The 25,336-nt window shown below is 40.3% G+C and overlaps 1 protein-coding gene across 5 annotated transcripts in view; it reads right to left on the bottom strand.

Annotated features, from left to right (window-relative positions):
• The window catches only part of supt3h (SPT3 homolog, SAGA and STAGA complex component), a 396,945-nt gene that overhangs the window by 52,719 nt on the left and 318,890 nt on the right, over positions 1–25,336 (bottom strand). For all 5 annotated transcript variants that reach the window (XM_059981629.1, XM_059981630.1, XM_059981627.1 and 2 more), the window contains 3 exons: positions 18,315–18,427; positions 17,680–17,790; positions 10,529–10,720 (listed from right to left, as the gene is read on the bottom strand). In XM_059981629.1, coding sequence (XP_059837612.1) covers positions 10,529–10,720; positions 17,680–17,790; positions 18,315–18,427 — 416 coding nt within the window. The remainder of the gene's footprint in view (positions 1–10,528; positions 10,721–17,679; positions 17,791–18,314; positions 18,428–25,336) is intronic.

The raw sequence follows: 25,336 nt of genomic DNA, 5'->3' as shown, positions 1-25,336 counted from the left end.
GCTGGAGTGACAACCCCCATCTGAACTATATTATTTATTATCTAAATATAACTAACAGTATGCTATCTCTCTCCCTCTCTATCAGGTAATCCAGAAAACATTTCTCCTTTTACAGCTATTTAGCAAAAAAACTGCACACAAACGTCCTATCTTGCCCCAAACAGTTAAATATACCTTAGCTCAATGCAATTATATACCTGAATATTCATCTCTCACATTAATCAAGCAAGATAGTAAAACTCCCATAACCTGGCACCTTAGGGATTTTGGTTGCACAGGACAAGCAGAATTTCTAGACTATTAAATGTTACTCTGATTACACCAACACACATTTATTTCACTCTCTTTATTAGTTGAAATATATAAGCTGAAGCAATTCAGCCCTTGGATACTGCTCTTGACCACATCTTGGACGCTGCCTTCAGCTGGAAACCTCTTCGTGTTACTACACCCCAGTGCTCACAACCCCAACTCAGGCTGCATATCAATCTAACAGTCCCTGTAAACATGGCTGCTTTTGCTAGTATGCTGGAATGCAGGTAACATTTCGGCATATAACGAGGACTTAATGTACTTACGAGTGAGCCAGATACCAAAACTTTGGGCTTTCTGAGGGATCAGAAACCAGATTATTGGATTATGTTCTCTGTATAATGTTTGTGCTGAATCTTTCTTTGGCACTACTAGACTAAAACTAACTCACTACTGCAGACACTATTGCACAAACACTTCTGCAGTCTTTGATGATGATCATCTTTTCTCCTAAAACAGAAACTAATTTGAAGTATATTGACCACACTAACATATTGCACAACTTCAGTAAAGTAATTTTTGATATTTTCATTAAAACTATCATGTTATATTGTAACAGAGTAAGCCCAGGATTTAAACAATGCTTACCCATTTCAATTCTATAGAGTCATAGAAAACCAGAGCACAGAAACAGGCCCTTTGGCCCATCTAGTCCATGCCAAAACTATTTAAACTGCCTACTTCCATTGACCTACACCAGGACCATAACCTCCATATCCCTACTATCCATGTACCTATCTAAACTTCTCTTAAATACTGAAATCGAGCTTGCATGGACTATGCTGGCAACTTATTCCACACTTTCACAACACTCTAGGTGAAGAAGTTTCCCCTTATGTTCCTCTTAAACTTCTCAGCTTTCACCCTTAAGCCATGACCTCTGGTTGTAGTCCAACCCAACATCAGTGAAGAAAGCGTAATTGCTTTTAAGCTATCTGTACCTCTAATAATTTTGCCTGCCTCAATCAAATCTCTCAATCCTTTATATTCTAAAATATACAGTCCTAACCTATTCAATTTTTTCTTATAACTCAGGTCTTCCAGTCCTGGCAACATGCTTGTAAATTTTTTCTGCACTTTTTCAACCTTGTTTACATCTTTCTAGTAGGTAGGTGACCAAAACTGCACACAATACTCCAAATTAGGCCTCGCCAATGCTTACAGAACTTCAACATAATATTCCATCTTCTTTACTCAACACATTGATTTATGAAGGCCAATGCGCCAAAAGCATTCTTTACGATCTTATCCACCCGTGACGCTACTTTCAATGAATTATGTACCTGTATTCCTAGATCCCTTTATTCTACTGCACTCCTCAGTGCCCTAGCATTCACTGTGTGAGCCCTACCCTGCTTGGTCCTACCGAAGTGTAAAACCTTGCACTTGCCTGCATTAAAGTCCATTTGCAACTTTTCAGTTTATTTTTCCAGCTGATGTAGATCCCTCTGCAAGGAATGATAGCCTTCCTCACTGTCCACTACACCTACAGTCTTGATGTCATACACGACATTTGCTGATCTAGTTAACCACATTATCATCCAGATCATTGACATACATGACAAACAATAAAGGACCCAGCACCGATTCCTGCAGTACTCAACTAGTCACAGGCCCCCAGTCAGAGAAGCAACTATCAGCACTCTCTGGCTTCTCCCAAAGGCAATATCTAATCCAATTTTCTACCTCATCTTGAATGCCAAGCGACTGAACTTTCTTGACCTGCCTCCATTCCATGTGGGACCTTGTCAAATGCCTTATTCAACTCCATGAAGACAACAACCACTGCCTTGCCTTCATCCATTTTCCTAGAAACTTCCTTGAAAAAACTGACCTACACATATGAAGCCATGCTGACCATCCTTAATCAATCCATATCTATCCTGTCCCTTAGAATACCTTCCAATAACTTTCCCTCAACTGATGTCAGACTCTCCGGCCTAGACTCACAGGCTACTTAACAAGCTACGAGCCCATGGCATTATAGGGAATGATTCTAGTATGGATAAAGCAGTGACTGATTGGCAGGAGGCAAAGAGTGGGAATAAAGGGAGTCTTTTTCTGATTGGCTGCCAGTGACTAGTAGTGTTCTACTGGGGTCTGTGTTAGGACTGATTCTTATTAAGTTATATGTCAATGATTTGGATGATGGAATTGATTATTTTGTTGCAAAGTTTGCAGACGATATGAAAATAGGTGGAGAGGCAGGTAATTTTGAGGAAATAGATAAAGAAGGACTTAGGCAGATAAGGAGAATGGGCAAAGAAATTGAAAATGGAATACAGTGTTAGAAAGTGTATGGTCATACTTTGGTAGAAGAAATGGGTTCTTTTGTAGAAAGAAATGGGTTCTTTGGTAGAAGAAATAGGATCACGGGTTGACTAGAATCAGAGTTGGACCAATCAGGGATAAAAAAGGTAATATACTCTTGGAGCTGGAGGAGTTCCTTAATGAATACACCATACCATCGCTTTAGCATTCATCAGAGAGAGAGACCTTGATGAATGTGAGGGAGACATAGAACAGGCTGATATGCTGGAATATGTCAATGTTAAGAAAGAGGACGTGCTGGAATTTTAGAAAAACATTAGGATAGATAAGTCGCCCGGGCCAGTAACCTCAGGTTACTATGGGAACCGAGAAAAATAATCACTATGCCTTTGACAATGATCTTTACATCCTCACTGGCCACAGGGGTAGTGCCAGAGGACTGGAGGTTGTTCCTTTGTTCTAGAAAGGTTACTGGGATAACCCTGGGAATAATAGACCAGCAACACACACAAAATGCTGGTGGAACACACCAGGCCAGGCAGCATCTATAGGAAGAAGCACAGTCGACGTTTTGGGCCGGGACCCTTCATCAGGACTAACTGAAAGAAGAGATAGTAAGAGATTTGAAAGTGGGAGGGGGAGGGGGAGATCTGAAATGGTAGGAAAAGACAGGAGGGGGAGGGATGAAGCTAAGAGCTGTAAAGTTGATTGACAAAAGGCATACAGAGCTGGAGAAGGGAAGGATCATGGGATGGGAGGCCTAGCGAAAAAGAAAGGGTGAAGGGAGCACCAGGGGGAGATAGAGAGCAGGCAAGGAGTGATTGTGAGAGGGACGGAGAAAAGAAAAAGAAGGGGAAAACTAATAAATAAATAAACAAACAAACAAATAAGGAATGGGGTAAGAAGGGGAGGCTGGGCATTAATGGAAGTTAGAGAAATCAATGTTCATGCCATCAGGTTGGAGGCTACCCAGACAGAATATAAGCTGTTGTTCCTCCAACCTGAGTGTGGCCATGGATACGCATATCAGAATGGGAATAAGACATGGAGTTAAACTGTGTGGCCACAGGGAGATCTTGCTTTCTCTTGTGGACAGAGCATAGGGGTTCAACCCCCTCCCCTTCCCACTTTCAAATCTCTTACTATCTCTTTTTTCAGTTAGTCCTGACGAACAGTCCAGGCCGGGAACGTTGACTATGCTTCTTCCTATAGATGCTGCCTGGCCTGCTGCGTTTCACCAGCATTTTGTGTGTGTTGCTTGTATTTCCAGCAGCTGCAGATTTCCTCATGTTTGCGAATAATAGACCAGTGAGTTTTATGTCAGTGGTGGGCAAACTGTTGGGAAGGATTCTGGAGACAGGACTTATGTGCATTTAGAGAAAACAAGTCTGATTAGGGATAGTCAAGATGATTTTGTGAGGGGCTGGTCATGCCTCATGAGTTTGGTTGTAGTATTTGATAAAATGACCAAGTGCATTGCTGAAGGCAGTGCAGTTGATGTGGTGTGCTTGGATTCTAGAAAGGCACTTGACTGGTTTTCCCATGGTAGGCCCTTTTAGAAAGTGAGAAGGCATGGGCTCCAGGGAATGATGACTCTGCGGATTCAGAATTGGCTTGCCGACAGTAGTTGGGGGTGATAGTAGATGAAGCATATTCTGCTTCGAGGTTGGTGACTAGTGGTGTCTCACAGGGATCTGTTCTGGGACTCCTGCTCTTTATGATGATTATAAATGACTTGGATGAGGAAGTGGAAGGGTAGTTTAGTAAGCTTGCAGATAACATGGATGTTGCTGGTGTTGTAGTTAGTCTGATGGCTGTTGTACATTACAACAGGATATTGATAGAACGCTGGGCTGAGAAATGACTGATGGAGTTCAATTCAGGAAAGTTTGAGGCGATTCACTTTGGAAGATCGAACTTGGAAGGCAGAATACAGGATTAATGACTGGATTCAGAACAGAGGGACATTGGAGTTCACGTACATACGTACCTCAAAGTTGTAGAGTTAGTTCTTAGCGTGCTTAAGAAGATGTATGGTGTATTGGACTTCTTTAGTCGGAGGAATAGATTCAAGAGTTCTGAGGTAATGCTGTAGCTCTAATAAACTCAGGTTACACCACACAGTATATTGCATTCATTTCAGGTCAACTCATTATAGAAGGATGTGGGAACTTTAGAGAGGGCACACAGGAGATTTACCAAGATACTGCCTGGATTAGAGAGCATGTCTTATGTGGATTGGTTCCGCAAGTTTGGGCTTTTCTCTTTGGAGAAAAGGAGGATGAGAGGTGACTTGATAGAGATGTACAAGGTGATAAGAGATGTACAGTAGATTATGTGGACAGGCAGAGACATTTTCCCAGGGCAGAAATGGATAATACAAGGGGGAATAAGTTTAAAGTGCTTGAAGCAAAGTATAGATAGCATCTCAAAGGTAGGCTTTTTATAGTGATCATAAAGGTAGATATATTAGGGACATTTAAGAGACTATATGCAAGTGGTTAAAAAAATGGGAAGGAAGGGTCAGATTAATCTTGAAACAGCTTAAGATGTCAGCACAACATTATGGACTGAAGAGCCCATCCTGCTTTGTAGAGTTGTACAGTACGTTCTATTTGACAGCTCCAATAACAATTAATAACATTCTTAATATAGTTTTAAAAAAGATTTTGCATAGTTTCCACTTAAGGTTACATTGCATTTGTAATGGATTTAAATTAGAATTAGTTGACTCCGATTGCACAACAGAAGTTTACAAAATATGCTGTAACCCTGAACTTTAACACAATTTTGTAAGTAAATACTGTGGAGGCAGAAACACTGATAGTTTGAGAACAAGGAAGAACATTTGCCTGATGAAAATAATAAAAATATGTTCTCTTTAAACTTAAAATAGATTTGTTTACAAAATAAGGGAGTTATAATTGAAGTTATAAAGAGATTTACTTGAACATATGAGAGATAAAATTGGCTGTAATTTTCAGTCAGGAGCAAAGTCATAGAATTTACCATTCACCTGGAAGAAAGTTCACTTTAAAGGTCAATCAACTAAAGCAAGAAAAAATGTAATCTGTGATTCTAGTTAGTGTTAGTTATTATTTTAAAAATAAACATTATTCATGATTAGAATATATATATAAAGAAGCAGTGTAAAAAAACTGTATATTCTTAGTCAGTACATTTTATGATGTAAACTTTAAAGAGAGTGTGAAAATTAAAAACATAGCATTATTGCCACGCGAGATAATGACACTTTCATTGGTTGAGGGGCTTCCCCACCCAACTTCTGCCCCTCCATGTGCAGTAGCACAAGGAGCCTTTACTGTGGTTCGAGTTAGAGTTATTAACTGCTGAATAAAGAGTGGCAAGGATGCGGTTGGATGTGGTTGGCAAGTTTCAAAGAGGGAGTTGTAAAAAAGTTTGATAAGGCAACCAAAGTTAACAATATGGTCAAAGTATTTTGAGAGGGAAGGAATCTCTAGATTTACACTATTATTTATAAAGCAAATTAACATGAGCCAAGATGGATTAAACGTGAAGATGAAAGATTAGCTTTATTTGTCAGATGCATATGTAAACATATAGTCTACGACCAATACAGCACAAAGATATGCTGGAAGCAGCCTGCAAATGGTGTCAACACAGCATCCCCATAAGTTACTAACCCCAACCCACTCCTCTTTTTGAATAGGGGAGGGAGCTGGAGCATTCAGAGAAAACCCATGCAGTCACAGGGAGAACGTATAAACTCTTAACTGACAGTGGCAGGAATTAAACCCCTATCATCCCATCGATGGCGCTGCAAACTGTTATGCTAACCACTACGTTACTATGAAGAGTAAAAGGTTTAATGAGATCAGGATCAGAGGTTTTAAGATTAGCAAAATTTGAAGACAGCTTTAAAGGTGATGGGAGTGTATCTAAGAAGAGATTCAGAGACAACTTTAGCTTAAGGGGTATCAGAAAGAGATGCAAAGCAGCAGAGACAGTTTAACAGATAGTCTCAACCTGAGTAACAAATAAGACAGGGCAGATGATGGTTGTTATCACACAAAAGCAGTCAGAATATTTTTTTCTCTTCAGGGTATAGTCAGCCTGGTCTGGGAATGAGTGGCAAAACCGCACAGCAGTTCTTGGTTTTGACATAGTAAGACTGGAAACTCCACAATAATGCTTTTACTGGTGACAAGTACATTAAGAAATGACCATGACAATACCGTTGGGCAAATTATCAGAAGTTGTGTGCAAAATGGAGGACCAAAACCGAGGCTATTGGAATGTATCAAAGTACAATTGCAAGTGTTATAGAGACAATTACTCAATGACATATGGCACAGCAAATAGATGCAGAAAAGAGGTAGATGGATTTGAGTGGCAAAGAAAAAAAAGATTTTATTATTTTATTATGGTGATGTATACAGTACTGATGAAGCTACTTTTAAATGCACACAGTACAGAGAATAAGGCAGATGATCTTGTACCACAGATAGAGATTGAGAGGTATGATGTTGTGGGCATCACTGAGTCATGGCTGAAAGGTGATCATAATTTGGAGCTCAACATCTAAGTATACAGATTGTATCAAAAGAACAGGCAGGTAGGCAGAGAGGGTGGGGTGGCTGCATCGGTAAATAATGAACCAAAAAGGGTGACATAGATCTAGAATGATGTAGAATCATTGTGGGTAGAGTTAAGAAATTCCAAAGGTAAAAAGACCTTGTTACATGCAGGCATCCAAACAGCAGACAGGATGTGGGCTACAGATTACAATGGCTGATAGAAAAGGCATGCAAAAAGGGCAATGTTATGATAGTCATGAGGGATTTCAATATGCAGATAGATTAGGAAAATCAAGTTAGTGCTGGATCCCAAGAGAAGAAATTTGTAGAGTGCCTACGAGATGGCTTTCCAGAGCAAATTGTAGTTGAGCCCATTAGGTGAAAACAAATCTGGATTATGTGTTGAGCAATGAATCAGATTTGATTAGGGAGCTTAAGGTAAAGGAAACCCAAAGAGTCCATGATCATAATATAGAATTTACCCTTCAGTGTGAGAAGAAGCTAAAATCAGATGTATCAGTATTACAGTGGAGTAAAGGGAGTTACAGAGGCATGAAAGAGGACCAATGCTCCCTCTAATTTGTAATGAACAGTGTGCGCAAAAATCTTGTGCAGTGCAATTTTATGTCCAGTGACAACAACACGTGCACACAGAATTTTATCTATATTCATTTTAACAGCTAGCAAGACACTGTCAAAAAAAACTTTGATCTCTGGGTTTGATCTTTTTTGCTCTCATTCATTTACACTCTCACAAAACATATGTAGCATATGTAGTGGGTAATACAGGATTTTCTCGCCAAAGCTTTTCCATACCATCCATATGTGAGTTACTTACTAAGTGACACTTCTTCCCATTTGCAAATTCTTCAGCGACTTTTGTGTCGCAACAATACACACAAGTAACACCAGTTCCTGTATCGTACGTAAATACTTCTCATAGCTGCATCTTCTTGACCTCATGAGCGGTTGGTGTAGCAGTTTCTACTGCTTCATTAAGCCATTCCGCTTTAAATGAACTAGCAGTTCTCTGGTGCTTCAAGCTCTTTGTTTCTTTGGAATTCAACATAATGGGAATTTCTTTAGCCAGAAGGTAGTGAATCTTCCGAATTCATTGCCACAGATGGCAGTGGAGGCCAAGTCATTGGGCACATTTAAAGTGAAGGTTGATAGGTTCTTGATTAGTCAGGGCATCAAAGGTTACAGAGAGAAGCTAGGAGAATGGGACTGAGAGGGATAATAAACCAGCCATGAAGGAATGGCAGAGTAGACTCGATGGGCCAAATAGCATAATTCTGCTCCCATGTTTAGGATGGTGGTGAATATTGGTGGTGAACATCGAACAGCTCAACATCAATCTGTTCACGTCTTATGGTCTCAGCAAAATATTATTCTGTGATATCACCAGAAGGGAACTTAGGGGAAAGAGAAGTCACCCACTGTGACAAGCCAAAATTTGAAAAAAATTTAGCCATGAATGTGTCAGGTATAATTTTGTGGAAATAATTTTCTTATTTATAGAAGACTAAGCAATAAACATGTTACTATTTACTGGAATCATGACCGACATTAACCCTTTACAAATGTTGGGGATGGGCAAGCCAAAGCATACTCAACTTACAGGTGCAGATTAGAAGGGGAAGTTGGATAGACATGGGCAAATATATAAAAAAACTACTGTCAAGTTATTGAGTTGCTTTATTACAGCAAAAGATATTTTCACTTCAATGACTGGGTAAAGCACCATCGTCACAGATGAAATATTTCATCTTCATTGGTAAAGATAACGATATAACATGAGTATTTGAGTCCAGATAGTTTACGTTGGTAGCGATGTTCAGTTTCTTGTCAGAGTTGATCTTAGCGTTAAGTTACACTCAGTTTTAAGTAAAAATGCACTGATATTTAAATATTTTAAGATACAGAACACACATGAACACAGTTAGGAGCAGCAGTAGGCCTCAAGCCTGTCTCACCACTCCATGTGATCATAACTGATCTACTTCAGGCGTTAACTCCTACTTCGTGCCAGATCCCCATAATCCTCAATTCTACATCCAAGTTACAACTCTCTGGGGTAAAGAATTCCAGAGATTTACTGCTCTGTATGAGATTCTACGCATCTCACTTTTAAATGACAATCCCCCCACTTTGCAACTCCATCCCCTCATTCAAAATTCTCTCACTAATGCAATCATCTCGACATCATCTAGTCATGCCTCCTTAAGATCTTAGATGTTTCAATACGGTTACCCATCATTCCTCTAAATTCCGAAGAATATAGACTCAGACTGTTATCTCTCCTGATAGGGCAATCCTGCCATCCCAGGATATAGCCTGGAGAGTTCCCACATGCACTACCTCCAGTGTTACTCTTTAATGTTTCTTAAATCAGTAGGTAGATAGTTTAACACTCCTGTTGTTACAGCACCAGCCCCATTCTCTAGAGGTGGTACACTTAACTGTCCTTTTTTGTTTTATATACCCACAGAAACGTTCACTGTTCATTTTGACATTGGATGTAAGTTATCTCTCAAAATCAATTATCTTCTTTTATATTTCCATCGGACAATACATTATCCCCTAGACAACGATAGAGCGTATTTCTTATTATTATTATACCCGCACTTTTAGATTTAGTATTGACGACGTATATTATCTGTATATTTGCATTGATATTATTTTTACCAATAAATACTGTTAAAAATAGTATCATCAGACTTCAACGGACCTCTCTATCTTTGCTGGTAAGTGACCCAGTTACGGGGCTCATAACAAGTACAACAGCAATGATGGCTTGCAACATTTATAAAGGTTGTTGGTGAGACTGCACATGGAGTGCTGCATCAAGTTTTTTTTTGATTATACAAAACAAATACAGAATAGAGGAAACATAGTGAAGATTAGTCAGACTGATTCCTAGAACAGTGGAACTGCCAAATGACGCAATATTATCTCAACTACAATTGCATTCATTAGAGCTTAGAAGAATGAGAGGTAACAACTGAAATTCTAAAGTTTTGACAAGGCTGGGCAGACTGCTGTTTGTGCCAAGAACAAGGTATCACTGTCTCAGGTTACAGGGCAAAAAATTTATGACTGAAATAAGGAAAATTTTCCTCATCCAGAGGGAGGTGAACCCCTGGAATTTGCTGTTATACAGGGTCAGTTAAAGTCAAGTTGCTGACTGTTTTCAGGAGCCGGATAAGTTTCTAGACAGCAAGGGTATCAAAGGGTAGGGGAAAGAGTGGAAACAGAATATTGGGAAAGATAACCATCGATGATCTTCTGGAACTGCAGAGCAGATAAAAGGGTTAAATGGTTTACATCCTTTCCTATTTTTTTATTTCAGAAAGGCATTTTATCATACAAAAAAAAATACTAACCTTTTTTCGCTTGCGAGTTTTTGCCTTGGAATTGCTGGAATCTTGACCCAAGCTTCCATTGCCCACATTTCCTGAATGGGTTTTAGACACATGTGGCACTGTTGATGCTGGTGTAGTTGGAGTTGATGGAGGTGTATTCTCAGGAGATTCAGGATTGTTCTTTATGTTCACAGGTTGAACATGAAGTTGCATCTAAAAGAATGCAAAATTATTTTGCTGAGCGCCTCAAATACAAGTAGATTGTCTACAAACAAGAAATGCAATTAAATATGTGGTTTGTTTTTGACTTTGCCTTTGGATTCAATTTCAATGAAGTCTTTGTCTTGATGGACATCTCCATCTGTTCTTTATAAGAACTGAAAAGTTTGTGTACTCTATCATAAACACATTGGCCAGCTTGGGTCTTGCACTATTCTCTCGACAAACCACATTCACTACCCTTTATGTCTCCCACGCTCAATTCTGAAGTCAGGTACTGTTCCTTCATGTCTGCATGTTGAAACTATTGTGACTAATTTCAGACTCACCCTACCACCATGAATTTACAGTCACTGGATGCTTTCAACATTGTCATTATTTTTTTTTCCTACTCTACTGTTGTCACCAGTTGTGATGTACAAAGCCCTGTGAGGTGCAATCTATGGTATCACATTGGAAACATGGAGTGTTTTAAGTGCATGGAGAAAAAAAAATAAACTGCTGGAAAAACTCTGCATGTCAAGCAGCATCTGCAGAGGTAAAATGGATGTGTCAGCATTTCAAGAATGATGCAAAGAAAGGTCACAATCAAAAGCATCAACACATCCCGTCTGCCTCCACAGATACTGTTTGACCCACTGTTTTTCCCTGTGTCTATTTTTTTGCTCCAGATTCCAGCACCTGCGGTGTCATTTCTCTTTAAAGAGCATGCTGCTTTATTCAACGTTCATCTCAAACAGTAAATGTGCACAATGATGCTCACACAGATAAATCTATGTACAGCAATATCACAAGCAGCTACACATATATTGTAAATAACATTTGTAAAGAATTGAGATGTAGAATAGCCAGAAGCCAGGGTTTTATAGACAATAGACAATAGACAATAGGTGCAGAAGTAGACCATTCGGCCCGTCGAGTCTGCACCGCCATTCTGAGATCATGGCTGATCATTTACTATCAATACCCAGTCCCTGCCTTGTCCCCATATCCCTTGATTCCCCTATCCATCAGATATCTATCCAGCTCCTTCTTGAAGGCGTCCAGAGAATTGGCCTCCACCGTCTTCCGAGGCAGTGCATTCCACACCTCCACAACTCTCTGGGAGAAGAAGCTCTTCCTCAACTCTGTTTTAAATAACTGACCTCTTATTCTCAATCCATGCCCTCTGGTACTGGACTCTCCCAACATCTGGAACATATTTCCTGCCTCAATCCTATCAAATCCTTTAATTATCTTAAACCTTTCAAACAGATCCCCTCTCAATCTCCTCAATTCCAGCGTGTACAAGCCCAATCTCTCCAATCTCTCTGCGTAAGACAGCCCTGCCATCCCAGGAATCAACCTAGTGAATCTACGCTGCACTTACTCAATTGCCGGAATGTCCTTCCTTAAACCTGGAGACCAAAACTGTACACAATATTCCAGGTGTGGTCTCACCAGGGCCCTGTACAAATGCAAAAGGACATCCTTGCTCTTGTATTCAATTCCCCTTGTAACAAAGGCCAACATTCCATTTGCCCTCTTCACTGCCTGTTGCACTTGCTCATTCACCTTCATTGACTGGTGAACTAGGACTCCTAGGTCTCTTTGCATTTCTCTCTTACCTAACTCGACACCGTTCAGACAATACTCTGCCCTCTTGTTCCTGCTTCCAAAGTGGATAACTTCACATTTATTCACATTGAATGACATCTGCCAAGTATCTGCCCACTCACTCAGACTATCCAAGTCTCCCTGTATTCTCCTAACGTCCTCTTCGCATGTCACACTGCCACCCAGTTTAGTATCGTCAGCAAACTTGCTGATATAGTTTTCAATGCCCTCATCTAAATCATTGACATAAATCGTAAAGAGCTGTGGTCCCAATACAGAGCCCTGTGGTACCCCACTAGTCACCTCCAGCCAGTCTGAGAAACACCCATTCACTGCTACCCTTTGCTTTCTATCTGCCAACCAGTTTTCTATCCATGTTGAAACCCTGCCCCCAATGCCATGAGCTCTGATTTTACTCACCAATCTCCTATGTGGCACCTTATCAAATGCCTTCTGAAAATCTAGGTACACAACATCTACTGGCTTACCCTCGTCTAACATCCTTGTTACACCTTCAAAAAACTCCAACAGATTAGTCAAGCATGATTTGCCCTTGGTAAATCCATGCTGGCTCGGCCTAATCCTATTTCTGCCATCTAGATGTGCCACTATTTCGTCCTTAATAATGGACTCAAGCATCTTCCCCACGACTGACGTTAGGCTAACAGGGTGATAGTTCTCCGTTTTCTCCTTCCCTCCCTTCTTGAAAAGTGGGACAACATTAGCCACTCTCCAATCTTCAGGAACTGATCCTGAATCTAAGGAACATTGGAGAATGATTACCAATGCATCCGCAATTTCCTGAGCCACCTCTTTTAGAACCCTCGGATGCAGACCATCTGGACCCGGGGATTTATTAGCCTTCAGTCCTACCAGTCTACTCATCACAGTTTCTTTCCTAATGTCAATCTGTCTCAATTCCTCTGATATCTTATGACCCTGGCCCATCCATACATCTGGGAGATTGCTTGTGTCCTCCCTGGTGAAGACAGATCTAAAGTATGCATTAAATTCTGTTGCCATTTCCCTGTTTCCCATAACAATTTCTCCCAATTCATTCTTCATTGTTCTTAACTATCTTCTTTCTCTTCACATAGCTAAAAAAGCTTTTGCTATCCCCTTTTATATTCCTGGCTAGACTGAGCTCATACCTGATTTTTTCTCTCCGTATTGCTTTTTTAGTTAAGATCTGCTGTTCCTTAAAACTTTCCCAATCATCTGTATTCCCACTCATCTTAGCCCTGTCATACTTCTTTTTCTTTAATGCTATACAATCTCTGACTTCCTTTGTCAACCACTGTGGCCCCTTCCCCCTCTTTGAATCCTTCCTTCTCATTGGAATGAACTGCATTTGCATCTTTTGTATTATGCCCAAGAATATCTGCCACTGCTGATCCACTGTCTTTCCTGCCAGGGCATCCGCCCATTAAACTTTGGCCAGCTCATCCCTCATGGCTCTGTAGTCTCCTTTATTTAATTGCAACACTGACACCTCTGATCTGCCCCTATCCCTCTCAAATTGTAGATAAAAACTTATCATGTTATGATCACTACTTCCTAATGGCTCCTTTACTTCAAGATCACTTATCAATTCCTGTTCATTACACATCACCAAGTCCAAAATAGCCTCGTTCCTGGTTGGCTCAAGCACAAGCTGTTCCAAAAATACATCCCTTAGACACTCCACAAACTCCCTATCCTGGGGTCCAGCACCTACCTGATTCTCCCAGTCCACCTGCATGTTGAAATCTCCCATAACGACTGCATTACCTTTAGCACATGCCAATGTTAACTCCCTAATCAACTTGTACCCAATATCCACGCTACTGTTTGGGGGCCTGTACACAACACCCATTAGGGTCTTTTTACCCTTACTGTTCCTCAGAATCCACACAGACTCTACTTCCCCTGTTCCCAAGTCACCTCTTGCTAAGGACTGAATCTCATTCCTCACCAACAGGGCCACCCCACCCCCTCTTCCCATATTTCTGTCTCTACGACAGCACGTATACCCTGGTACACTCAATTCCCAGGCCTGATCCCCTTGCAGCCATGTCTCCGTTATCCCAACAATATCGTTGTTCCCCATTTTCATCTGAGCTTCAAGCTCATCTGTCTTATTTCTGACACTACGCGCATTCAAGTATAGAATTCTTAGCCCATTCCTCCTCTCTTTGCTTAAAACACTGTCTACTGTACCTAACCCAGCTCCTTGAACTTCCATCGGGCAAATTGCACCCTGAATTTTGATGACCTTCTCAAGATCACCCAAACCTTGTACACATTTAACCCCATGCACCTTCTGACCAACCCTCTGGATCTGGATCCCTGCCCCCTGCACATCTAGTTTAAACCCCCCCGAGCAGCACTGGCAAATACTCCTGCAAGAATGTTAGTACCCCTCCGGTTCAGATGTAGACCATCCCTTCGAAACAGATCCCAATGTCCCTGGAACAAAGACCAATTATCCAAAAACCTGAACCCTTCCTTCCTGCACCATGCTCTCAGCCTCGTATTAATGTGCATAATCATTCTATTCTTCGCCTCACTCGCACGTGGCACAGGTAGCAATCCCGAGATTGTCACCCTGGAGGTCCTGCCTTTCAGCTTCACTCCTAACTCCCTGAACTCTCTAAGCAGGACCCCCTCACTCACCTTACCTACATCATTGGTCCATACATGGACCACTACATTTGGGTTCATGCCCTCACTCTCAAGAATAGCCTGCACCCGATCTGAGATGTCCCGAACCCTGGCACCAGGGAGGCAACATACCATCCGAGACTCCCGATCTGCCCCACAAAATCTCCTATCTGCCCCCCTAACTATAGAGTCCCCTAAAACTATCGCTTTCTTCTCTTCCCTCCTCCCCTTTCTAGTTGAGGGTTCAACCTCTGTGCCAGAGGCAGGACCACTACAACTCATTCCTGGTAGGTCATCCCCATCAACAGTATCCAGTACGGTATACTTATTGTTAATGGGAATGGCCGCAGGGGTGCTCTGCTCTCTCTGCCTGCTCCCCCTGCCTCTCTGGACTGTCACCCATCTGCCTACTTCTTGGTTTTTTGGTGTGACTACCTCCTGATAACTCCTATCTATCTCTGCCTCCACCTCCCGAATGATCCGTAGTTCATCCAGCTCCTGCTCCAACTCCCTAACTCGGTCTGATAGGAGCTGCAGCTGGACGCACCTTTTGCAGGTGTGGTCATCAGGGACAACTGTGTTGACCCTGACCTCCCACATACTGCATATGGAGCACACCACTGCTCTGACTGTCTCCCCCATACCTGAACTGGATTAATAGAATAAGTTTAAAAGTTTAAAAAAGGTTTTAATTAAATGTTGGAACAGACTCAAAGGGCTGAGTGACCAGTTATTGTTCCCATATTCCCTACTTTGTTCCAGTTGCATAAAATAATTTTCATTAAAATCTGATGCTGAATTTGAGTTTGCTACCAGGAGAAAAAAAGATCTGACACTGTCCAACTCCATTGCGCAAATATCATTCACTGAGACTGCATTCACTGCATTATCCTGGAACCTAAATAGATCTTATTATGTTTTTCAAGTCTAGTCCAGAGGAAGTTGACAATTAATACAAAGTTGCTGATGATTTATTCCGTTTAAATGATTCAACATGTAACTATGTTCTTGCAGCGTGAACTCCAAATGCTGAGACGCCATTGACACATGGAGGGGAATGTTTTGTCTGAAATGGTAACGCATTCAGTGGAGCAACAGAGCTACCCACACAAGCCAATACTATGTGCAGCTTCAAGCTTCATTCACAAGGTGCCCACAGTTACTTGTGCCAAATGGGTGTTAGTTGCACTGCTCTGGTTGGGAGAGAAGAGCACTGTAAATTTCTTGTGCAATTTTCCAAAAAGATTCCAGTGGTGAGTTAAGCCACTCATTGCTTGCGTTGTCCAATATGATTTTCGCCAGAACAGTTGGGCTGCAAGCCTCAAAGCCCTCGTCCAACCATGGTTCAAAGAAATGAGTTCTGAAATGAGATTTAACTGACAGTGACAGCATTTGAACAAGTGTGGCACCTAGACACCTTAGTAAATGTGAAGTCAATGGTCATCAAAGAGCAAAAATACTTCAGCGACTGGAGACATATCTCGCACAAAAGAAGATAGTTCTGTTTACTGAAGGTCAATTATCTCCAGGGCTTTGCTAGAATTCCTCAGGGCAATGTCCTAGGCATAGCCATCTTAGGCTGCACATCACGATACTGCTTTCAAGCAAAATCAACGTGGGAATGTTTGCTGATGATTGACCTACACACAACTCTTCTGCAATAAATTAGCCTATGCCCGCATACAGCAAAACTTAGGCAGTATTCAGACATGAGCTAACAGGTGGCAAGTACCAATGGAAATATAAAATAAAAGACAAAGACCAACTCCAGCTATCTACCCTTAACATGTAATTGCATCAACATCGCCAGTTACCTCACTGTCACTAATGACAAAAACATTCCGATTGACTAATCACATAAATGCAGTAGGTACAAGAGCAGGTCAAAGGGAATCCAGTAGTTAGACATGTACTTCTTGAATTCCCAATACATTTTCACAACATACATGGCACATCAGGAGTGTAACTTGTCTGGGTTTGTGCAGTTTAGGAGCACTCAACAGACACAAAAACACCCAGGATAAAGCAGCTTGATTTGCATCCCATTTAACAGCCAAAGCTGCAGGTGCACTTTGGCTACTAATGCATATGATCAACAAAGTGTACTGTAGACACCTGCCTGGGCTATTCCTTTAGTACCTCTGAAATTAAAAACAAGAGCTTTAGGTTTTCAGAAATACTACTAATTGTAGATTCCACTCCAGGTCACACAACACCCTGACTTGGAAATAAAGTTTTGTTTCTTCAGTATAGTTGAATCAACATTTCCAGCCCTTTTTTCCTGATTGAGACTCACAATGTGGTAATTAGCTGGTCTGGATTTACAATGACTCACCTTTCAACTGATTCAGGCTTGTCCATAGTTTATTTCTCACTAATAAACCGATTGACATTTTTGGTGGAACTCTTTGGGCTGATTATTTTACTTTTTGGGCCATTTCAAAGGCATCATAGGACTAACTTTGCATCTTAAACTATTTCTGGCAGATAGCAGCTAAAGGTGAATAACAATTTATATAAATTTTAATGTTCCTTGTGGAATCTGACTCTGCAATGAGGAGTGTGTACTTTTAGGCAATAGTCCAAATTGAAACACACACAATTGCGGTTTAACAGTACCAAAAAATAAATGGTAGCATTTGTTTCTCTATAGGAGAAAATCTGGGAGGCAAATTTCCTTCCACTTAGAGACTGTGTTAGTTTGAAGTACTTACCTCAGGCATCGCAGTGTTATGATGTGCAAGTATCGTAGATCTGGCATTATTAAATGGATCACCAGTTTTAGCGGTCATATCTTGCTTCACCAAGAGGGCTAGGTCCACCAGCTTAAAATAATATATTAATATATTATGGGATTTTAATAGAAGTGTTAACTTGGCATTATGTGAAGAAATTTGCTAATCTCTTATGAGCTTGGCAATAATTTTGATGTGCTTAAGTAATTCAGAATTTTTGTTGTTAACAGCATAATAAGCGAAAACCACAGAAAGGCATTGCCACTAAACCTCCCACCCTTTCTAAAACACGCATTAAAGAGGCCAACTATTACATCCTTGCATGCAAGTACAAACTGGACTATTTGGTTATAGTGACAACCGCCTTCTTGCTCTCCCCTCCCCCCAATTTACACATGGTTCATCAGTGTTATATTGCAATAAAAATGGACCAAGGTAACTATTTTCACACCTGCCCATTAAAACTCGTGACCTCTGAGTTGCTAAATCATCACCAGAGACACTAGCTATACTTTTTACAGAAACATGCAGTACTATTGATAATACAAAAACTACACCTTCAAAGTATTTAACATACTATTATAAATCTCCATTTTATAAAATTATCATGTTACCTGGGCCACTGTTTCATACGCTAGGTATGCCATGATCTCCAATGCGACTGGATTTGGCTTGACCTCCATGCTACTGCAGTCCAGCCAGTCTTTAAACTTACTTGACTTCTTGGCTGTTAATTATGAGAAAATAAATTTAATTAATATATTTAGAAAAAAGCTGTACTCCTATATATTTTACAGCAGCAGGCCTGTAAACTAATGTCGAAGACCTTTTTAGCATGTCATCTTGATCTCAAAACTATACTGCAATGAAATGAAAAATCAGTTTATAAAATTAGCACAACTTCCATTCAATCAGCTTGCGTTCATCAACTGATAGTTTTTAATGGCATTAATTAGCATTAATTAGTTTTACTTTGTATCTTTCTGATAGTTCAACAGTAACATTTGTGCTAGAGTTGACCAAACTTTTGGAAGGGAAGAAATAAATTTCAATGGCAGATGTCCTCTCATTCCAATAATTATGCTCGTTATTACTACGAATGAACCTTGCAGAGAATCTGAAATCTAGCCGATCATATGATTTTTAATGTTTATTTGTCAACTGTGTAGGTATAATCTACCCAGCACATTTATTTCTTAAATTTTCATCCTCACTTTCATCCTTCTTTTCATGACTTCATTCCTCAGATCTTTCTTTTCCATCTAATACTTTAATTCCTTTCCCCCTTCACATATATTCTGTGCAATTTCATTCAATTCTTACTTTTTCAATCACCATTTCATCTCTTCCTTATTTCTTAGAATTTCATTATACATATCCTTATATGTTTCCTATTTATTTCAAAAATAAAATCTGACCATCCAGAAACAGCCAGCATTAAATTGGATTTTGTGAACAGATAGCTGATGTTTTCATTTCTCAAGCTTGGTAGAGAAAATGCAAGAGATTTGGCAAAGGCAGAATAGTTAAGTGGCTTAAGTTAGAGTAAGCAAGCTATTAAAAGTCAGAAAATAGACTATTTGCTAGGTGTTTGGGATGGTTAAGAGGACTGCCAGGGAAAAGCTGAGAAATAAAACCAGTAAAATTTGGTAAAAAGAGCAGGTCCTGTACTAATGATGCAGGAACTGGGGGCCAGAACAATTAATTGACACATGGTAGACTACATACAGATAGAGTCACCTATCAAAGGCATCAAGGAGTGTCCCTTTCAATGACTTTGGTGCAACTGCAACCCTAGGTCGGTGTCACCTGCCACAATTCCTCACTCGTGCTTTTGCTCCATCATTGAAGGTTAATATCTTTCACTGAGTCAGTTTGCTGTGCTGCGGTCTAAGTATTGACTTTGATAATGGTAGGCCTTTAGAACTTTCCCTTTCTCTGTAACAGATAACTCCGTAAATATATATTGACAAGCAGAAACAGGTTATTGCTTTTTATCATTTAAAGGATGAGAGCATCACCTGCAAGGGCAGCAGTAATTGCACATCCTTTACTGTCTTTGAAGTGAGGGGATTGCAGGTCCTTTTCAGCAGGGAGTTCAGAGTTATTGCTGAGGATCTGAAGTAACATATACGGCCAGATCAGGTAGGGATGACATTTCCTAAAGCCCATTTGTGAACCAGATGAGCTTTTCAAATAATCTGCTAATTTCACATTAATCAACTCTGATATTATTTTTTAAATCTCAGTTTACATAATAGCTGAACCTAAATTCCTCAAGTTGACATATGAACCTAGTCCAGCTTGTTGGATTACTAGCTTGAACTGAGATGAGGTACTATATTCAATAGTCTCATTGATGTAATTTTAAGCAGTTAACAGTCTACCAATTTCTATTTGAGTACTTTATCATATCTCTACTTTTTTCTTAACTATTTTCTCTAACAGACTTGCTGAGTATTTCCAACATTTTCTGTTCTTGTTTCAGATTCCCTCCTATGTAGTTTCCTTTGATCATTTTCTTTTATAATATATACCTCATTTTAACATGTCTTTACATTTCACATTCCTCATTCTCCCTCTTTCACAAAGAATTGCCAGCTGAATTAAAGTGACAATTTCAGAAAACAAACACCAATATGTTTTATCTACTCCTGGTTTGTGTTGTTATTCATGCTTCCCTTTTCCATACACAAGCCATATTGACTATTTAGGGCCAGTGTGTGCACAATAACTCCCTTCCCCACAGGACAAGAGGTTGCTTTCATCAAAACCAATGAATTAGCACAATGGACTGACTCTACTGCAACTGACAGAATGCAGTGTGCCTTTCTTCTCACATCTATTGAGGTTAATAAGACAAAGTGTGAAAATTTAAAATATTGGGAATTGCATGGAAATTCTGATTCAATTCAAGATCATTACACAGGACTTCTCTTTCCTTACAAAATGAATTAATACATAATACATGGTGCAAGATAGTGTGAAAAATGAACTTTAACAAGAATTTTTTAATGTAATGTGCTAACCATTACACTATTAGAGCTCAGTTAATAGGGCCACCATAACTATGCGTCTTATGATGGGAGCAATTTGTTTGACATGGTTAACTATGATCTCTGCGCAACCTTTTCAATTTGAATTTAAGGAGGGCCCAACAAAGATTAATTGTTTTATGGTCTGCACCTGTTAGATTGATAAAATTCTACAGCAATGAAAAATAAATCTCGATTATCTGTTTGTCATGTTAGAACCATAAGAGACTTAACCATTCACCTCACCATTTCCAAACTGGCAAAGAGGCATTCACAGTATTATCATTGCTGATCAGCAAGCCGAGCAGCATCACTGACCAGAGTCTCAACTGGATCAGCCACATCAATACAACAGCTTGAAGAGCAGGTCAGATGCTGGAAGTCCTGGGGCATGTGCCTCCCTGCTGGGGCCATTAAAATATTTTCTTAATCCACAAGACACATCAAATATGATGGAATATGCTCCATGTTTCATCGCTAGTCAAAAACAAAGCAGCGCTGCATGCAGAACCCTAAACTTTTACCCCCTATCATCAGGGCACTCAATTTGTGTTTTCTATAAGATGCACTACATTAGCACCACCCATTCTGCAATTTTTGACACCGTTAAATACAAGGAACTTCCATTACCTACAAACCACATCCAGAATCGAAAGCACATCACTATTTCTTCACTGACACTAGGTCATCTCCCCTTCAACAGGAATGTGGGGGTACCTTGTTTAGAAGGAATGCAGTGGTTTGAGTTGGCAGCTCACTACAAATTTCTCAAGGGCAAATTCAGATGAATAGTGAATATGCAACTCACAACTGAAGATTTTAAAAAATCATCCATCAAAATTATAACACGAGGAAATCTGCAGGTGCTGTAGATTCAAGCAATACACACAAAATGCTGGTGGAATGCAGCAGGCCAGGCAGCACCTATAGGAAGAAGTATAGTCAATGTTTTGGGCCGAGACCCTTTATAAGTCAGTCCTGACGAAGGGTCTCGGCCCGAAATGTCGACTGCACTTCTTCCTATAGATGCTGCCTGGCCTGCTGCGTTCCACCAGCATTTTGTGTGTGTTGATCAAAATTATAAGTAAAGTTACTGAACTTAACAAAATCACCACTGAGCTCAGAGCATCTTATCATGACTGTAGTCGCTATAGTCCTGATATCATCCATGTTGGAAGTACTTTGTATAATCCTATTGCTTCAATGGCTTTGTATAACTATGTGCCAAAGCCACAAACAGTACTCTAACTGCGCCTTGCTGATCACTGCATAATTCTCTATTAGACAGAGAGAAACACAGCACATAAAACATATCCTTGAGCATACCAAATTCAATCTGACCATCAACCACCAACTATCACTAACCCTACATTAATCCCAGTTTTAAATTCTCCACAAACTCCCCAGATTTTACCATTCACATATACACTAGGGGAAATTTGGAGGGGTCAGCTTTACCTACCAACTCACATCTTTGGAATGTTGGAAAAAACCGGAGTCCCCAGAGGGCAGCCATGCAGTCAAAGGGAGGAAGTATGACTTCCACACTGACAAGGTCAGGATTGAACTTTGGTTCCTGGCACTCCCAGCCTGTGGTTCTACTAGCTATACCAGTGTACCGTCACTTCCCTTATACTTATTGGTTCTATTTTTGAACCTAAAATGTGGTATTCTTTTTGTTACAACTAATCTAGTCATGCTGGAATTTTTCAGGAAATTACATAATATAAATCCTAATTAGGGCTACATTTAATAGCAAATTTGAAGGAGAGAGGGGGATTGTAATGTACAATTGATACTTAAAAAATGCTGGATGCAGACCAACTGTGTGTTGTTATAATGTGCATTCAGCATCAACCATACTGTTGACTGGCAATAGTGGAAAGATTAAGATCATAATATTCACCTCTGAACTGGTGAAGTACATTTAAATTGAAGCAGAGAATGGTATTTGTCCATCCTACAGTGGGTTTGTCCTCTATCATCCAGTAGCACTTACATCCACAGAGAAGTGTTTTGAGAGGTTGTTGATGAAACACATCAAAGCCTACCTGCGAAGCAACTTGGAATCAATTCAATTTGCCTACCGGCACAACATGTCCACAACAGATGCCATTTCATTGGCTCTTCACTCAGCTCTGGACAACAAATATGCATACATCAGGAAGGTCTTTAGCAACTACAGCTTGGCATTCAATACTATCATCTCCTCAAAACTAATCTATAAGCATCAAGACCTTGGCTTCAATACTTCCTTGTGCAATTGGATCCTTGATTGCCTCCCTTGCAGACCTCAGTCTGCTTGGGTTTGTAACACCTCCTCTACAATCCTCATCAGCACAGGGGCACCATAAGGCTGTGTGCTGAGTCCCTGCTCTACTCACTCCATGCTCATGAGTGTGTGGCTAAGCACAGCTCCAACATTTATTTCAGTACCACTGTCAAAGGTGGCTACAAATCACCACATAGAAGGTAGATTGCAAATCTGACTGAATTATGCCATAACAGCAACCTCTTACTCAATGTCAGCAAGACCAAGGGACTGATTATTGACTCCAGGAGGAGGAAACCAGAGGTCTATGAGTCAGTCCTTATCGGAGTGTCAGAGGTGGAGAGGGTCAGCAACTTTAAATTCCTTGGCATTATCATTTTAAAGTACTTGTCCTGTGCCCAGCGCTTAAGTGCAATTATGAAGAAAAATGGCAGCAACTCTACTTCATTAGAAGTTTGCAAAGATTCCTCATGACATCTCAACTTTGACGAACTTCTATAGATGTGTGGTGGAGAACATATTGACTGGCTGCGTCATAGCCTAGTATGGAAACACCAATGCCTTTGAACAGAAAATCCTACAAAAGTAGTGGATATGGTTCGGACTATCACAGGTAAAGTCCTCCCCACCACTGAGCATGCCTACAGGGAACAGTGTTGCAAAAAAGCAGCATGCATCATCAGGGAAACCTATCATCCGAGACATGCTCTCTTCTCACTGTTGCCATTGGGAAGAAGGTACCGGAGCCTCAGGATTCACACCACAAGATTCAGGTACAGTTTCTATCCCCCAACCATCAGGCTCTTGAACCAGAGAGGATAATTTCACCCAACTTCACTAGTCCCATTACTGAACTATTCCCACAACCTCTGGATTCACATTCAAGAACCCATCATCTCATTTTCTCAATAACCCTTGTTTGTTTGTTTATTTCCATTTTCCTTTCTTTTTGTATTTGCACAGTCTGTTATCTTTGGCACACTGGTTATCCACCCTGTTGGTACAGTCTTGCTTTGAGTTTATTACGGGTATTGGATTTATTGAGTATGCCTATAAGAAAATAAATCTCAGGTTTGTATATGGTGACATATATGCACTTTGATAATAAATTTACTTTGAACTTTGCAGAAAATTATTATTGTTTGCATGACCTGAATTTCATAACTTAAGTGGTAAGTCATTCCACCTGCCATAGGAGGTGGAAGTCAGTGAATGCATCTTCAAATGCCAGATCCTTACAGTAACACCAAAGGTGTCAAACCTGGCTGCTCCTATCACATTCCAGCTTGTACTCCATCTCCTTCCCCCACCTCTGATTCTAGCTTCTTCCCCTTTCTTTCCAGTCCTGATGAAGTTCCTCAGCCTGAAAAGCCAACTGTTTATTCATTTCCATAGATGCCGCCTGACCTGCTGAGCTCCTCAAGCATTTTATGTGTGTGTTACTAATGAATGGTCAATTCATCATATCCATTGCTAACCATAAAACATAACACCCCCCTTCCACCACCACCACCATTAGGAATCTATCAACTTGGCCTCAGACTGATCATTCATGCTCCTCACACACTTAACACTGTTACAAGCATTATAGCTACGCATGTCTCAGAACTTGCATAGAATGTCACAATGACAAGCACTTCATTCCAACAATCTGGGTCTTGCTTGCAGAAGCAACAGCTATACAAGTGGAGAAAGTAGAAGTGAGCAACAGGAAACCCAATGGAGAACAAAGTGTTAAAAACATGAGAAATAGGAGCAAGATGAACTTCCAACATAATCTCATTGTCCAGCATGTTTCTGAAATCAGTTATTATCCAGAAATCTATCAATTTCCATCTTAAACTAACTCACTGACTGGGCATCCACAGCCTTCTGCAGTGGAGAGTTCCAAGATTCATCATCCTTTATCTGACTAAATTTCTCCTCATCTCGGTGCTCAGTCTTCCCAGTAGGGACTCTGAAGTGCTCAGCCGGGGCAATATCCTGATCTGAAAGCTGCAGGTGGTGTAAGCAATTAGTTTGTTTACATAATTCTCCACACCAGTCTTCCGTAACCTCAGCAGATAGCAGTAAGCCATTTTTATTTATTTTATTGATTTATTGGCCTATTATAGTTACATGTACTGAGATAGAGTGGAAAAAAAACTTTTGTCTGTGTGTCATTTTCAGAATGCTGGAAATAGCATTGCAACGACTAAGGAACTGCAGTGTAGGTAAATCAAGTGCAAGGGCCACAGCAGTGTAGTTTGGGAGATCAGTATTCATCTTTAGCATATGAGAGGTCAGTCGATGAGTCTGATAAATACAGGATAAAAGTTGTCCTCAAGTC

The sequence above is a fragment of the Hypanus sabinus genome, chromosome 10 (genome assembly GCF_030144855.1).
Source record: "Hypanus sabinus isolate sHypSab1 chromosome 10, sHypSab1.hap1, whole genome shotgun sequence".
Lineage (NCBI taxonomy): Eukaryota > Metazoa > Chordata > Chondrichthyes > Myliobatiformes > Dasyatidae > Hypanus > Hypanus sabinus.
Note: the sequence above shows the minus strand (reverse complement) of the source record. Positions and strands in the feature narration are given on the sequence as shown.